Source organism: Halyomorpha halys, unplaced genomic scaffold (assembly GCF_000696795.3).
Source record: "Halyomorpha halys isolate HHAL.00 unplaced genomic scaffold, Hhal_1.1 Scaffold783.1, whole genome shotgun sequence".
In the NCBI taxonomy this organism is placed as follows: domain Eukaryota; kingdom Metazoa; phylum Arthropoda; class Insecta; order Hemiptera; family Pentatomidae; genus Halyomorpha; species Halyomorpha halys.
The window spans coordinates 181,535-197,035 of record NW_027110563.1 but is presented as its reverse complement, the minus strand read 5'-3'; the positions used below and the strand labels follow the sequence as shown (position 1 = coordinate 197,035).

The window sequence follows — 15,501 nt, the reverse complement described above, 5'->3', positions numbered from 1 at the left end:
ACTTTTAAAACACGAAAGCTCAAAATAATTCAACAAGTTGGATGGTTAAGAATCCATGATCTAGATTGTTTCATATTTTTATAAATTGATTTATTGTAGGTCAATAAAAAAATTTTCTTCCAGTTTTATGAGTTCTCTGAGATTCAATTTATTAATAAAGAGGTCAATTTTATGGTGACAAATAATTCATTGGTAATCGAAGACATGAATGGATGAAAATGTTATATTATAAGTTTTGATTTTTGAGAAAATGACAAATTAAGTTTTCTTTTTATTGTGATTTTTAAATACATGATTGATCCTATCAATTTAAAAATCATGCAATAAGCCCAGATCGTGGATTATTAAAAGTATAAAGCGAAGATAAGTACATGAAACCTTCATTCATTAGAAAAGATCCACTTAGGTCTTCAATTATCTGTGTTGTGCAAGTCGAAACAAATGTATTGGGCTTAGTACACGCTTTAGTGTTGAGCAATTTCTGTATCTAAGCAAAGAAATTATGGACAGGAATAATGTAAACTACAATTTTTTGTTTCATTACACTCATTAAACAATATTATAGTTTATGATTAAATGATAATATAGCTGAAAATAATGGAATAACTTTATATATGAAACAATGGACATCATTAATAAAATTATAGAAGAGTAAGACATTATTTGTGCTCGCCTGCATGATTTGAAAACATATGTTATTATTACCCATAATTCAATTATTTCATGTCTCCAACAATATTTACATTTGTCAATTGAATTGTTACATTGGCAAGAAGGACAAATGTATAGTGATTTTGATAAAAAAAAAATCACAAAAGCGAAAAAAAAAGTGAAAAGCTCGCACTTAAAAATTTGTATATTGATTGTTTTTATACAATCACCTGATTGTTCAGAGACATTATCTAATTACAGAAATTGCTCGACTTGGTTACCAAATAGTCATATATTTATCTTTTATATTGAAAATGGATTATTACTAAAATTGGAAGAAAAACCTTCCTAAATAATAAACTTGTATTAAATACCTTCATGTTTTAAGGATCTTTTTTTATTTTGTTGGGTCATTGGTTAGGTTTAGTCCTACCCTTAAGTTTTTGATTTAATTAGATCTATTTATCGTTGGCTTACTCCACGGTAGTGCTCAGTACATTGAAACTAACTTTACGAAAAATAAAATCAAAGGTTCTTTCTTTTAGGAAAATTGGAAGACCATTGACTGTCCGTCCGGGTTGAGGTCAAAATAACTCAAATAGTAAATAAACTATTTATTTTGAGCCAACGTTTCACCCCGCTTTGCAGGACTTTCAGAATGAAGGAAAGCAAAAGAACGAGTTAATATCTATATATATTACAAATTATAGTTCTTATTGTTGAGTTATTTATTCATTAAATTATTTTTATTTATTTATTTTTTCTTAACTTATTTATCTATTCAAGTATTTCTTTTAACCAAATTTTTATTATATTTTCTTTTAGATCTGTATATTAGTTTTGTTTTGGGAATAATGTATTAATTTGTCTGTTTTTTCTGTATACTGGTCTACTGCTGTGACTATTATTTCTCTGGTTTGATCTCACATCGCTGTCTAATAGTGAATTTAGAATATAGAAGCGGGTCTCTTGAGAGATCTGATAGGATGAATTGGGGAGAGTGAATTTGTCGATCAAATGAAATAAATATTTTGAAATGGTGAAATGGAAGGAACAAGAAAGGGGAAAAAAAAGAAGGAATAAATTGAAATATTTGTATTTAGTATGTAGACTGGAATTGATTGTAAAAGGAAACTGGGGAAAAAAAACTGTTTTCTTTCTTTTTGATTATATCATTTGAATATATCTAATTTATATATGTCCGATTACGGATTAATTAGTTTGCTTGGTAATGTAGCAACCTGATGTATTTGGGCAGCATGGATGAATAAATTATTTCGCTTTCCTTTATTCTGAAAGCTCTGATGAAGTCTTGTAAAGTGGGCGAGAATCGTTAGCTCATAATAAATAATTTATTAACTTTTTGACTGCACCTGGACCATTGCATCTTCCTTTTTTTTTAGGAAAATTAATTGGAAAGTTGTAATTTTCCTAAAAGAGAGAACCTTTAGTTGTATTTTTAGTATAATTAGTTTCCATGTACTTAGCACTACTTTGAAGTAAGCCATCGATATAATATATTATAGTTATAATTAATATAATTTGGCAAGGCCTGACCATTACCCAGCATCTTGTTCTTATAATGTCAAATGTAATTTAACCTCTTTTAAAATCTCTTAAGTTATATTTTGTTTTCAGTGGTTAACTAAACTGTGCAATATGTACATAATGTTATGGTACTGTCAGAATAATGTAAATACAATAAGGCAATTTATATTGTTGTATTTTTTGTTTTTAATTTTATGTAACTTGCACTGATGTAGGTAGATTTATATCTTTAAATTATGATCACTTTGTACGATGGTGAAGGTTAAGAGTGTGGTTAAAAAAAACTAGTATATTAAAATAATATATTTACTATGTAAATATTAATTACAACAGTTTTAATACATCTTTCATGTGTATAAGTATTGAGACCTCTTGTGAACTCCTGTCAGCGGTAATGGCAACGGGTGCATCTGTTCTTCCTGAAAAAAATAAGTGGCAAAACTTGCTTATTTATGTATCATCTAATGATTATACGAGTATTTACACATAAAAGGTTAGTTTCAGGTACTCATTTATGAAGACAAACTGACGATTGGATCAATTACAATGGTACCTAATAAAGTCGCAGTCACCAGTCAAGGAGGGCAGATGTTTTTAAATTTGTATTTCATGAAAAAACAAAAACAATATCTATATATTACTGGCCCAATTCAACAGTGTGACATTTCAAAAATGGTTATTTTGAGACATACATGTAATCTTAGTAATAAAGGTAAGATCTATACAGTAAAACGCAGAATCGTTGTAAAACATAAGTTATAAAAAATTAAGATTCAAACTGTATCTTATTGATAATATTACATGCATATCTCAAAATTACCAATTTTTGAGATGTTACACTGTTGAACTGGGGTAGGGATACAAAATTTATTTAAGGTGAATGTGAAGTTAAAATTTAAAGAAAAAATTATTTCACGGAATTTAATTAATAAACAAAATGTTGTATGTTTCAGCTTATATGCTATCCTCAGAAACAAGAATTTCTGTTTCATTCAGTACAAACTCTTAGAGTCTAACTTCAAAAGTAGAGTAAGTTATAAAACCTCTTTTTTTATCTGGGTCGAGTTATAAGTAACTTCCATTTTTTTAATCAGGCATTTATTTTGCTTTCATTAAATAAAAAAATTATATTAATTTGTTATGTATTCACCAATATTATCTATAACTTTCTCCTATCTTCCTGGTTGGTTTGGACTAGAAGAGGTTTTTGACAGTCTGCCTGACTTGTTCTTCAGAATTGAAGGTTTTTCCATCCAAAAACCCTTCACTTCAGAGGTTAGAAAAAAAACAGTTTAACGTAAAGTTGACAAAAGACAAAACAAAACAGTTGATGAAAGACTAAATGAAACCTCTTCTATATAGTAAAAACAAAAACTTGTAATGTAACTCATAGTGGGTACATACAGTCAATAGATTCTACTTTGCTGCAACAGAAGTTACTTATGACTGGACCTAATATAATAAAAAAATCATCTTTTTTATCACCAACTCTAACATGAAAGTTAAGAGTTTATGAGTTTGTACTGGAATGTGCAACTGAAATTTTGTTCCTTAGGATTGCGTACATGCCAAAAACATAGAACATTTTGTTTATTAATTAAAATTAATGAAATAATTTTTCCTTTAAATTTTAAGGAAATGTCTCATTAGAAGGCCATACAGTAATGTTGAACTCAATCAGGAATTGCGCTGAGTGTTTATTGATTCAATTGTATAATTTATTTCGATTCAAATTGAAATCGAAGATTTGACAATTTTCAATAAATACTTGATTCCGAAAATCGGAATGTTCTTAAGTGAGCTCTTAGCTTTTATTTCCAATTAAATTAACTTACTTGCTGCTTTCTATTGTTGAGTTCCATTCTGGCTTCTTGAATGGCTTCCCAAAGTTTAGCTTCAGAAAGTATCTGCCTGCTGAGTTCTTCGACAGCAGGTTCTGAATTGAGATCTACTAGAGTCGCCATAGAATCGCCACCAGACCTCTTCTTTCCACAACCTATTTACAAATCAATATTTTATTTTAAACTGATTGTTTTTGATCTTCATTGATAAGTATAATAGTGCTTAAATTTAAAAGTAAATTTATTTTTTTAAATCAATTTTTAGGCTATTGAAAATAAATATAAATGTAAAAAAAAAATTCTGGTCTCAAAATTTTATCATCAGTATTTACTTATTTAATAATGTGAGTGATTTAATGATAATCTCATGGTATATGATGATAATTATTAATTATTTTAAAACAATACTAGAATATAATTATCGTATTATAAACTCTAGTAAATATGAAATAACTACTTAAGGTTAACCTACCAATATGGCCTGTTAACAAACATCCAAGGTGATATTGTCAGTAATTAGTCAATTTTTATATCACATTATTAATATTTTGTATCGTCAACACGTTATGATCTGTAGTATTTTAAGCCCTGATAGAATATAAAAAGTTAAATTTAAATTGTCTCCTGGGAACTTAAAGCAAGTTGTGGGCAGTTTTAAGTAAGCAAGAATACTATTCTGCAATGTCATTTGTAGATATATGTCCAGGGCACCCTGAATCTTGTGGTCAATAAATTGAAACTTTAAAAAAAATTAACATAGAAGTATAATAAGGTCAGGAAAGATTGAACTGCTTAACGCTGATGTTTATAGAATTTTATGAGTTCTACTTTTAAAAATAGATAGAAGAAGTAATTTATGATTTGTATAAGAAAAAAAATCAAGAAAAGTATCTCTGATAAATGTTCATTTTTTTTTTTTTAAGTTTGCATCTTAAATCAAGGAAGAACTTGAAAAAAAAATTTTTTTCTCTCTTCGATGCATACATACATACATACAAATGATGTAGGATTCTCAGTGAGTTATGAATAATGGTTTTTTCCATGTTTTGAAATTGCCTCCTTTCAATACCCAGCCCCTCCAAAAAATTACTTTCCTCTACTTCTGAACCAAAGCCCTTTCACCGAAAATCGTCTTTTGCCAAATTCATCTGTATATTATCTTGTAAATAATGAATACCTATAAGGATCAGGATAATTTGTTTTAAATCTTATTATGGGATCCACTTTTGGTGCTTCCTTTTCACTTGCACTAAATGTAAGAATGTCTTCAAATTTTGTAGATCTCTCTGTATCTACCCAATACACTTCTTGATATCATGTATATTTTAATTAATCATTAAATAAATAATTATTTTAACCAGTATGTTGTTTGATAATTTGAAGTGTCCTATGTATAATCACCTACACATCTTTAAGCCCCATTAGGTTAATGATTGGATTGCTTCTCTGTAATGTTTATTTGATTGCTAAGTACGCCCAGCACATGCGTCAGTGTATTAATTGGACTCCTGGCAATCTTAAAAGTATTAAGACGTTTTACTAAACTAAACTATTTAAAGATTATAAAACTAAACTATCTGAAGTTTTAAGAAAAAGATTAAGGATTATATTGAACTGCTGGAGTTTCATGTAAATTGTATTTACATTTTTTAAAATTAAGTGTATCATACAATTAATTACTGCTTTAATCTAATGTTTCGAGAGATCAAATATGTTTTTTGCTTTTAAAAATCCAATTCTTGATTTCTTCTGAACATTCTTTTTTCTCAGATGGTTTTGTCACAAAATTGTAAAGTTATATTGTTTTATTTTGGTTTACTTTAGTGTTAAATATCTGCATTAAATTGATCTAACTATATTTTGACTAGACTTAAAAATATTCTAATTAAACTCAGATGATTATTAGTCTAAATTTATTTATTTTTTTATAAGGATATAAAATAAATTAAAAAGAAGTATTGTCATCAAGAGGTACAGAATTAAGAGTCTTGCATGAGCAGTTATCACTAAATTTTGATTAATAGTTATACTAAGGTAATGCCACCTTGTTGAACTGCTTATTTGCCCCAAGTGATGGATCAGGTCCTCATTTTATATTTTTTTAAAATTTGAAACTGGTTGCAGTTAACTTAGTAATGAACCATAATAAAAGGAAATTGGTCCTGGTGTGTTCAAAAATAACTCTAATAGTCGATAAACTATTTATTATCAGTCAACATTTCATCTCACTTTGCAGGGCTTCATCAGGGATAAAAAATATATAAAAAAACTGAAATGATGTAAAAATTTGTGAATAATTATATAAAAATGTACATAGTAAATTAAATAAAATAAAAATAAGATGTACCAAGAAAAGTATAAATAAACAAGAAATACAAAAAAAGTATTAGACATACAATGGAAAGGAGAAGTAATAACAAATAAAAACGTAGATAAAAGCGAAACACCAAAAAATTATAGTATACACTATATTTGTATTATTTTCTTTAATTTACTTTGTCGATTTTTGTGCTCATGTTAGCTTAATTTATTTTGTTATCTTATTTTCTTAATCTGTTATTTATTTTTAGTTGTTGGTATCATTTTTAGCCCTGATGAATCCCTCCGAACTGGAGCGAAACATAATAAATAGTTTTTCCACTATTCGAGTTATTTTTGAATCCACCCAGACTATATTCTTTTCATGAATCACTCACAGTCAATCAATTGATTTTTCTTAATGAACTATAGTTTTACAAAGATAGAGTGGTTTTAATTTGAATTTCTGCATAGTACACATTGGTACTCCCCTTTCAATAAATTGTACTATCTTCTTGCTTATAGGTTTAAAGTTGGATTAATATATTTTGTTATTTGTTTATATAGATCGTGATAAAGGCATGTTAGTGTTTTTTTTTTCGTGATTCCCTGGTTTGAAAGACTCCTCAAATTGAAATTCCACAAAACTATGAATCCTTCGAAAATGCATAAGCTCATAAATTCTCCCTCCCCTCTCGCCAAACAATTTGATGGTACAACATGCACCTCACCTCTCTGTCACTCTATAAAAATATTGGGTGCCATAGGCTAATATCGAGGAAATCTGTATCAAATGTAACAAGTAATAAGTAATATAAACATATAAAAGCATAATGTCAACAACTATTTTTTCGATTTGAAGTGAATTTATATTCCTGACTAGGCAACACTGTAAGCTTTAAAAGAAATAAAAATCAGCCTTTGTGATTCTTGAAAAGCTTCAGAAGCTATACTTTGGCTATCGAAACCAATATATTACATATAAAATATTATAATTTTATTTAAGTTATTTTATTTCGATTCTAAAATTATGGAAATCTTTTACTATTAAGAAAAATAATAGAAGATATTTAAGTATTGCAATATCGATTTATAAATATCAGCTATGAAAACCAAAATATCGATTTGTGTTCGATCTTTTTTTCAGTGATTGCGCGGTCGAGTGTGTTTTAGTCATTTTCGCGTTATGTCTCACTAATTTTATATTTTTCATATGTGAAATAGTTATAATAATGGTGTTTAGAGAACCCTAATATCACCAATAGTAATTCCTACAACTGTAGCAGACTGTTAGATACGTATAGGTAAAGAATTTTAGAAAGGATCAAATTAGGTTTGTATGTGATTGCATCTTTTGTCTAGTTTAGTTTGAGAACACGAAATTATTGTATTGTTTATAAAATTATTATTCTTGCCCTAAGCTACTGAAGCAGATCTATTGACCAACTGTTATTAATTCTACAAATACAATTCTGATTGTAGATCTAATAAAAACTAATACAATCAAAGAAAGTTCTCTGATTGTACGAGGGGAGCTCCTATTATATATATATTTACGGGATTAGAAACGAAATAAACTTAAGAATGATCTTACGATATCTTTGTATCAAGACTTAGATCTATTAAAATGGAATACAACAGGTTCATATCCCGCGTTTACTGTTTGTGTAGAAATCTCTTTGAGATCAAAATTCTGTAAGCAGTACGGGTTTGATTCTTGCTGAAAGGCTCAGAACAATTTTTTTTTGTCATATTAAAACGTGTCAATGAAATATAATCTGAAAAACAAGACCAATAGTCAACTTTCCTTTTAATTTTTAGAGGAAGTAATTATAAAATATTAGTATTTTTGAAAATGTTACCACTCATTATGAATGGTTTATATGACTCTTTTTTTTCTTAATCATATTATGTTTTTTTAAATCAACGACTCATGTGGTTTTAAGGAAAGCCCGATGTGTAATTACCTCCTAGTTCTAATGATAAAATAGAAATTATTAGAAAAAAATGGAGTTAGAAATATAAGTTAGGCCCATTTTTAAAACTCTTTATTTAAAATTTCATGTATTACGTCAAAATGTGATTGGAAGCTTCTTACAAATTTTTTTCGTGATCACACTTCTAGATTAACTAGATATGAGCTATATATAAAAATAATAACGTGAACCCTAAAGGGGCAGGTTTGTTTTTTTGTGTTTGTTTAGTGGCGCCAAAGTTCATTGGTCATCAACGCCATTTATATTTTATTTAATTTTGCTTATATTTGTTTAATTTTATTTATTTTTTAATTTGATTATTTATTATTTTATTTTATTTTTTTGTCCCGTTCAATGTTATATTTCTGTCAGTAAATGTTTTGAGTTTAAAAACTGAAACACTGATTCTATTGTTTTATCATCGTCTCTGAGGGTTTTTTGAAATATCTGGGTTTAGTTCTAAGCTATTGAGGTGTGGTGTGAAATATGGGCATTGTTGGAAAATATAGCTTATCTTCAAATTGTTGCAATACTGGCAGTTCGGAGGTGTTTCTTTTGGAATAAGATAGGAGTGGGTGAGCCTCGTGTGACCTATTCTCAGCCTGATCAGTACAACCTCCTCTCTACAGCTCCTCCCAGGGCTTGAAGTCCTTTTTAATAATTTTTAAATTACTCCTTGGGCTTTCATTCCACAAGGATTGCCATTTATCTTTGACTTCCTTTTCAAGAGGTTTGTTCATTTCTGATGGAGTTAAAATTGCTTTAGCTTGCAGCGTCATCGGCTGGATCATTTCCAGCGATTCCTACATGACTTGGAACCCATATAAATGTAACTGACATACCCATATTGTGTAGAGTGTTTAAGTAAAATGAAGTTTCAGGAAATAAAGATAAAAAAAGGGGCAGGTGTTCAGTACTCAGTGTAAGGAAGCACGATTTTTAAAACAGGTTTGACTCATGGCTACGGAGGGATCTATAAATATATAGATAATTAATTCGATTTATTGGTATTGAAATTTCTGGATATTAAAATGTAGATTATAATAACGTTGATTTGTTTAAATTGTAGCACATCTGAAAAAAAAAAGTTTTGATTTTATTTTAAAATGGACTTGTTTCAAAGATGTTAACAGGGGTATATTTCAAAATTGTGGTTCCTCTATAGGCTGCCCATGAAGGTAGCAGCGTCGTTGAAAATTAACCACATTATATGGTACGATCTGCAAAATACGCTAAATACAAAATAAATTCATAATGAGGTGTAGATAGTTGACCGTAGATTAATGATTGGAGAAGTTTGTCGGGGGGTGCGGTCAGCAAAGAACAACATAAATAAACAAAACCATATTTATTTATGTTGTTCTTTGCTGACCGCACCCCCCGACAAACTTCTCCAATAAATTCTTTCTTTCTCTTATCAGATGTGGATTTGTACTTTCTGTACACGAGTTATAAGTAACCAGATTCTCTGCTCTGGTTTGAGTTCAACCCAAACTAGGGATGGGATATCGAATAAAAAATATCGATATTATATTGGAACTAAAATATCGATATTTTAGAATATCGAAATCGAAAATTTAACGAATTAAAGTTATGATAATTACATAATGATAACATAGGAAGACATATTTTATGTCATACCTAATCAAAATACATAAGAAACTCTTAATAACCATGAAACAAAGCAACACCTCGACAACCATAACAAATATGAACTAAAATATAATTGCTTTATTGAAGAAAATTTAAAAATAGAATATCAATATTTTATTTTGATAAGTACATATTTATTTCGATATTTCCTATTGTTGTAATCGATAGGGAATATGAGCATCAATATTCCGATATTATTTTATCGGAATATCGATATATTGTTTAAAATGACTAAAATATTATATAGAGATTTTAAAATAGGAATATCGATATTTTATTTTGATAATTACATATTTTTTTCGAAATTTTACATTGTTGTAATATCGATATGGAATATAAACAACAATATTCCGATATTATTTTATCGAAATATCGATACTTTGTTTAAAATATTATATTGAGATTTTAAAATAGGAATATCGATGATTATTATTTCGATAAAAAAATATCGAAATACCGTTTCTAATCTTCGATAACTATATTAATAACAATGTAAAATATCGAAAGGAACATGAATTTTTCAAAATAAAATGTTGAAGTACATTTTTTTAATTTTTCATAAAAGGTTTTATTTTTTTTTAAAAATAAAATATTGATATTTCTGTTGAACAAAATATCGAAAGGGGTTTCTAATCTACGATATCGATATTAATAACAATGTCGAATATCGAAAGGAATATGAATTTATTTAAATTGATAATTTATTTATAAAGTTTTTTTATGTTTTTCTAATCTTCAATATGGATAATAAAAACAATGTAGAATATCGAAATGAACATGAATTTATCAATTCAAAATATCAGAAAACTATTTTTAAACTTTTTATAAGATTTTCTTAATATTTTTTAATGAAATATCGAAATATCGTTTCTAATCTTTGATATTAATATTAATAACAATGTAAAATATCGAAAGGAACATGAAATTATAAAAATAAAATATCGATATACGTTTTTTTTAGCTGTTTATAAGATTTTCTTAATTTTATTATACCAAACATCAACAATTCGAAAAATATCGAAATATCGAATATTGTATCAATTAGAATATTATTGGTAATTATCGATATCGATATAAATAACATTATCAAAGATCAAATGGATGTAAAAGTATTGAAACAATATATCGATCCTTTGATAATACAATATCGGAATACTTTTACTAACGTTAGAAATAAACAATTATAAAAATGTCAAATATCGAAATGAATATGATGAATAATCAATATTAAATATCGAAATACTATTATTAAGCTTGAATATTTTCCTTAACAAAATATCGATATTTGGATTTAATAACATCGGAATATCTTTGCCATATTATATTACATTGGAGTGTGTATTATCAATATTTCTTTTATTTATATATACTTTTAAGGTGCGACTTTTTTTTTTATTTTAAAGAAACCGATATTATCGATATTATCGAAGGAGAATATCGATATTCCGATATTATCGGTTACTCGATATTGATATCAAAATATCGGATATCGTTGACAAAATATCGATATCCCATCCCTAACCCAAACCCGAAAATCTCTATATATCATTAATTCTCTAACATTAGATTCAATATATTTATATATATATATATATATTGTAAATTACCTGTGAATGCGTTGCAGAATGGTTTCTTAACTTTAGGATCGAATGGTTCGGTTGCCTCTCCTGGATAAAACATCTGAAACAGAAAAATTTTTTTCGGTTATTATTATTTGGTTGCCATTGCTATTGAGCCTGTAGCTCCGAACACCTACTGTCATACTGTCGGCCAATCTATTCTATGTTTACTGATGGAATAGGCCTCCTAACATTGTCCCAGTAGCACAGGATAAAGTCTATGTTTAAATGAAAAACACTTTAAAAATAAATTAAATGTTAAACCTGGTCTGAAGTATGTTTTGAATCAACCCAAAATTTTTAACATTAGCCGTAGGAATTGCGGAATTTGGCAGTTATATCAGTTTAAGGTAACCTGGTTAACAAAACTCTATACCACAAAAAGGTTGCTATCAGAGTTTCACTAAACTCTTGATTAAATGTTATTTGTTATTGTTGTTATTTGATTAAATGTTATTTGTTATTAATGAGGTGTAGATAGTTGACCGTAGATTAATGCTTGCAGAAGTTTGTCGGGGGTGGGGGTCAGCAAAGAACAACATAAATAAACAAAACCATATTTATTTATTTTATACATCTTCTACCATATCGCCCTGATGAAGACCTGAAACTCAGGTCGAAACGTCGGCATAAAATAAATAAATATGGTTTTGTTTATTTATGTTGTTCTTTGCTGACCGCACCCCCCGACAAACTTCTCCAAGTTATTTGTTATTGTTGTTATTTGATTAAATGTTAGTTGGTACCACCGACCCTAAAGGAAAAAGTGCAAGCATTAACAAATAATTGCTTTTAAATGAAATAAAACAAAGGTGTAAATTACTAAGTAATTAAGATTTTGGACAAACAGATTTTGATTCAGTAAACTAGATACCGCTATGTTTAAAATATCTTATTTTAACCAAGGGAGTTCCAAATTATAATCCAAAAAATTATGATTCGGTTTTAAGCTCTTATCTCGTCTTCAGTTGATCCGATTCCAAGGATCTCAGCCTTGTTTGAAAAAGAAAATTTTCTTTTATTCCATTTAACCCACCAGAATATTACTTTAGAAGGTCTGTGTAATAATAATTATAAAATTGATATTTTTTTTTTTAGATAATTTGTTTTAATTCTTGTAGAGACAGGTTTAAATTTTTTTAATTATGTTGTTTAAAAACCTCTACGAACACCCTAAGTTTAGCTTGAATTAATCCGAACGTACCTGAATTATGGGTGATAGAGTCTATCAAATAAATATTTTTTATAAAACTGGCGTTAGATTTGCTTTTAGGAATAAGAAAAATATATATACACAAATTTTCAGGCGAGTCTAACAATATGTTTTTCAATATTAAAATTTCACCCAGCTAAAAGAAATTTCAGTTCAATGATTTTTTTTTTTCTGAGAGCGGTGAAGGTCAGTGGTAAGGCACTGTGATACTAACTGCAAAAACAATAGTTCGAAGGTGGCAGTGACGTATAATTATTTATACTTTACTGTAGCTCTGAATGAACCCTTGGGCCCACAGAGCCACATTAGGGGATATCCTTAATCCGGCATTCGAGCGTAATTCTTACCAAATCACCTCCTTGCACAACCATTGGTAAAGTAACAGTACTTACTTACAATGTACTGAACACCTGATTCTTCGTGGGTTTATTTTTATTTTATTACTGTAGGCGTGAGTCACCCCTGTGGGTTAAGGGGCCCTGTTAACCAACCAGCCTCTATAAAGTATGTACAATGACCAAAGCACCTCCTTGCATAACTGTTCTTTGTGAAAACTAGAACTAGTTGGGTAAAATTATAAGATAATAAACAATTTAGATTCGCCTGAATATTTGTTAATATATATATTTTTAATTCCTAAAACGAATCCGATAGCATTTTTTATATACTTTCAATAGACTTCACAATTCTAAAAATTAAAAAAAAATGTATTGGATGATATTTTAAACAAAACTGAATCAAAACCTACCACCATTTTTAGGATTAAAAAACGTATAAGCCTGGTAAAACCAGCAATTATTGTTTCGTTTAATTTTATTTGATTAGTGTTTAGAGTTTTTATTTTATAATTTTAAATCGAATCTAGAAAGCAAATGCTCTGGTGGAAGAACCCTCTCAATATCGTTTGCCAAACTGTAGATAGAAAATAAATAAATTGAGCTGTTTTATTTTTTCTCAATATAGCTTCACTAAAAACATTTTGATCAAAGAAGCCACCTAAATCATTCGTTGTACCAGTATCTAAAAAATATCTTTTAGAAAACAAGTTTTTGATGTTCATTGTCACTCTCTTTTTCCCCCAATTGTTCTGGATTGACATTTACAATTTCCGGTAACCCTAATTTAAGAAAACTTGCATATCGGATACATAGTTGCCTTCACTTCTCCTCCAATCATTAGGAAGTTATTAGATTAACAGAATGTTTTAATTGATCGTAAATTACGCAAAGTTTTAACTATTGGTACCGCTATAAATAAGTGTCGGAGTGATAAATGAAGTTTATGGCGCGTTGCAATGAAGTTACTCAACTGGAAGAAAATATGAATGGAGTAGCCATCGGGCTATTTAAGGTAAGATGATGGATTATTTAATTATTGTATGTATATATTTTTTTTCAGTTAAACTGCTACTCACTTTTTGATTGAGTACGAAGTTTGTTCCAACAACCACTTCTGAATGTCAAGAACTACGGAGCATGCGCAGTAAGGATTTCCCCAAAACATGTTCTGCGCATGCCTCGTACAGTTTACTGAACGAACACATTATTTTCAACTGTTTTATAGCGATTAGTTTTAAGTGATGTAATGATAGTTGACAGTGGATATTATAAGAAGAGAAGACGATTGGATGTTCGGTCAATAAAGAACACAATAAAGTAAAAAAAAAATTTATTAGTTCCAAGATTTTCAGCCACTCGTCAGGTCTAACGCACAAGTGATATAGAGTAAAACAGTTTTAAGAGAATTCTGAGCATGTTTATGTTTCTTTCATTTAAAACTTTAAATAAAACTACTTTAAAAGTCAAAAATTATTCTTTTCTTTTTGAGAAATTTATACTTTTTTTAATTACTTCTTTATTCATTCTGTCATCAGAACAACGTTTCGGGCTTTTCTGCCAATTGTCAAAATCTTACTGTTAGTTTCTGTATGTAATGGTAATTGAAAACAATTTTGTATGTATTCTCAAGTGAATATGTCCTATTTTTTATCCTTATTTATTTATTTTTCATTTAATATATAGTAAGAAAAAGTATTGTGATGTTGAAAAATTTCGAATTGTAAACATTTATTTTTGAGGTCCAATGAGTCCAAAAAACCGTCCAGAAAAATGATCTCTGTGTACTTGAACCGACAAGCTAAAAAATGAAAAATCGTACGAAACTGACATTACATAAAGTTCGTTCAAAGAAGAGTCAGCAAACTGTCAAGAGCATGCGCAGTAGAGGATTCGAGAGGGAAAAACACATATGCGCATGTCCCTGACTGTTTGGTGACTCTCAAACCGGTCCTTGGAACAAACCTATTTTTAATGTTGGCATATAGTCTGGGATGTGACAGCAACTCTTTCGCTAAAATCGACCTACCAGAAGTACCAATTTATTGTTCTTTAACATCAGATAGATCTTCTCCCCATTTAAATGGATGACACATTTACAAATTACATAAAACTTTTTTTTTGATAGATTTTTTTATTGATAGATATTACAATCTGCCACACAGTTGAGGGCAATAGGTAATATTGATGAATGATATCATACATACTAAAATAAAAATAAAATAAATAAGTAAAAAATAAAAACAAAATAAAAAAAATAAATAAATAAAAAATGAAATAAAATAAAATAAAAAACTCTCTTAAAATATATACAAACAAAAGAATAGACAAGATGAACATAATCAGACTATCTGTATGAAAAATAAA

General features: G+C 28.5%; 1 protein-coding gene across 1 annotated transcript in view; it reads right to left on the bottom strand.

Annotated features, from left to right (window-relative positions):
* Positions 1-2,487: 2,487 nt before the first annotated feature.
* CCAP (Crustacean cardioactive peptide) overlaps positions 2,488-15,501 on the bottom strand; it is an 82,877-nt gene continuing 69,863 nt past the window's right edge. Inside the window, exons 3-5 of the mRNA XM_014429289.3 lie at positions 11,575-11,647; positions 4,035-4,195; positions 2,488-2,618 (exon numbers count right to left, since the gene is read on the bottom strand). Of these exons, the coding sequence (XP_014284775.1) occupies positions 2,547-2,618; positions 4,035-4,195; positions 11,575-11,647 (306 nt within the window). The 3' untranslated portion in view covers positions 2,488-2,546. The remainder of the gene's footprint in view (positions 2,619-4,034; positions 4,196-11,574; positions 11,648-15,501) is intronic.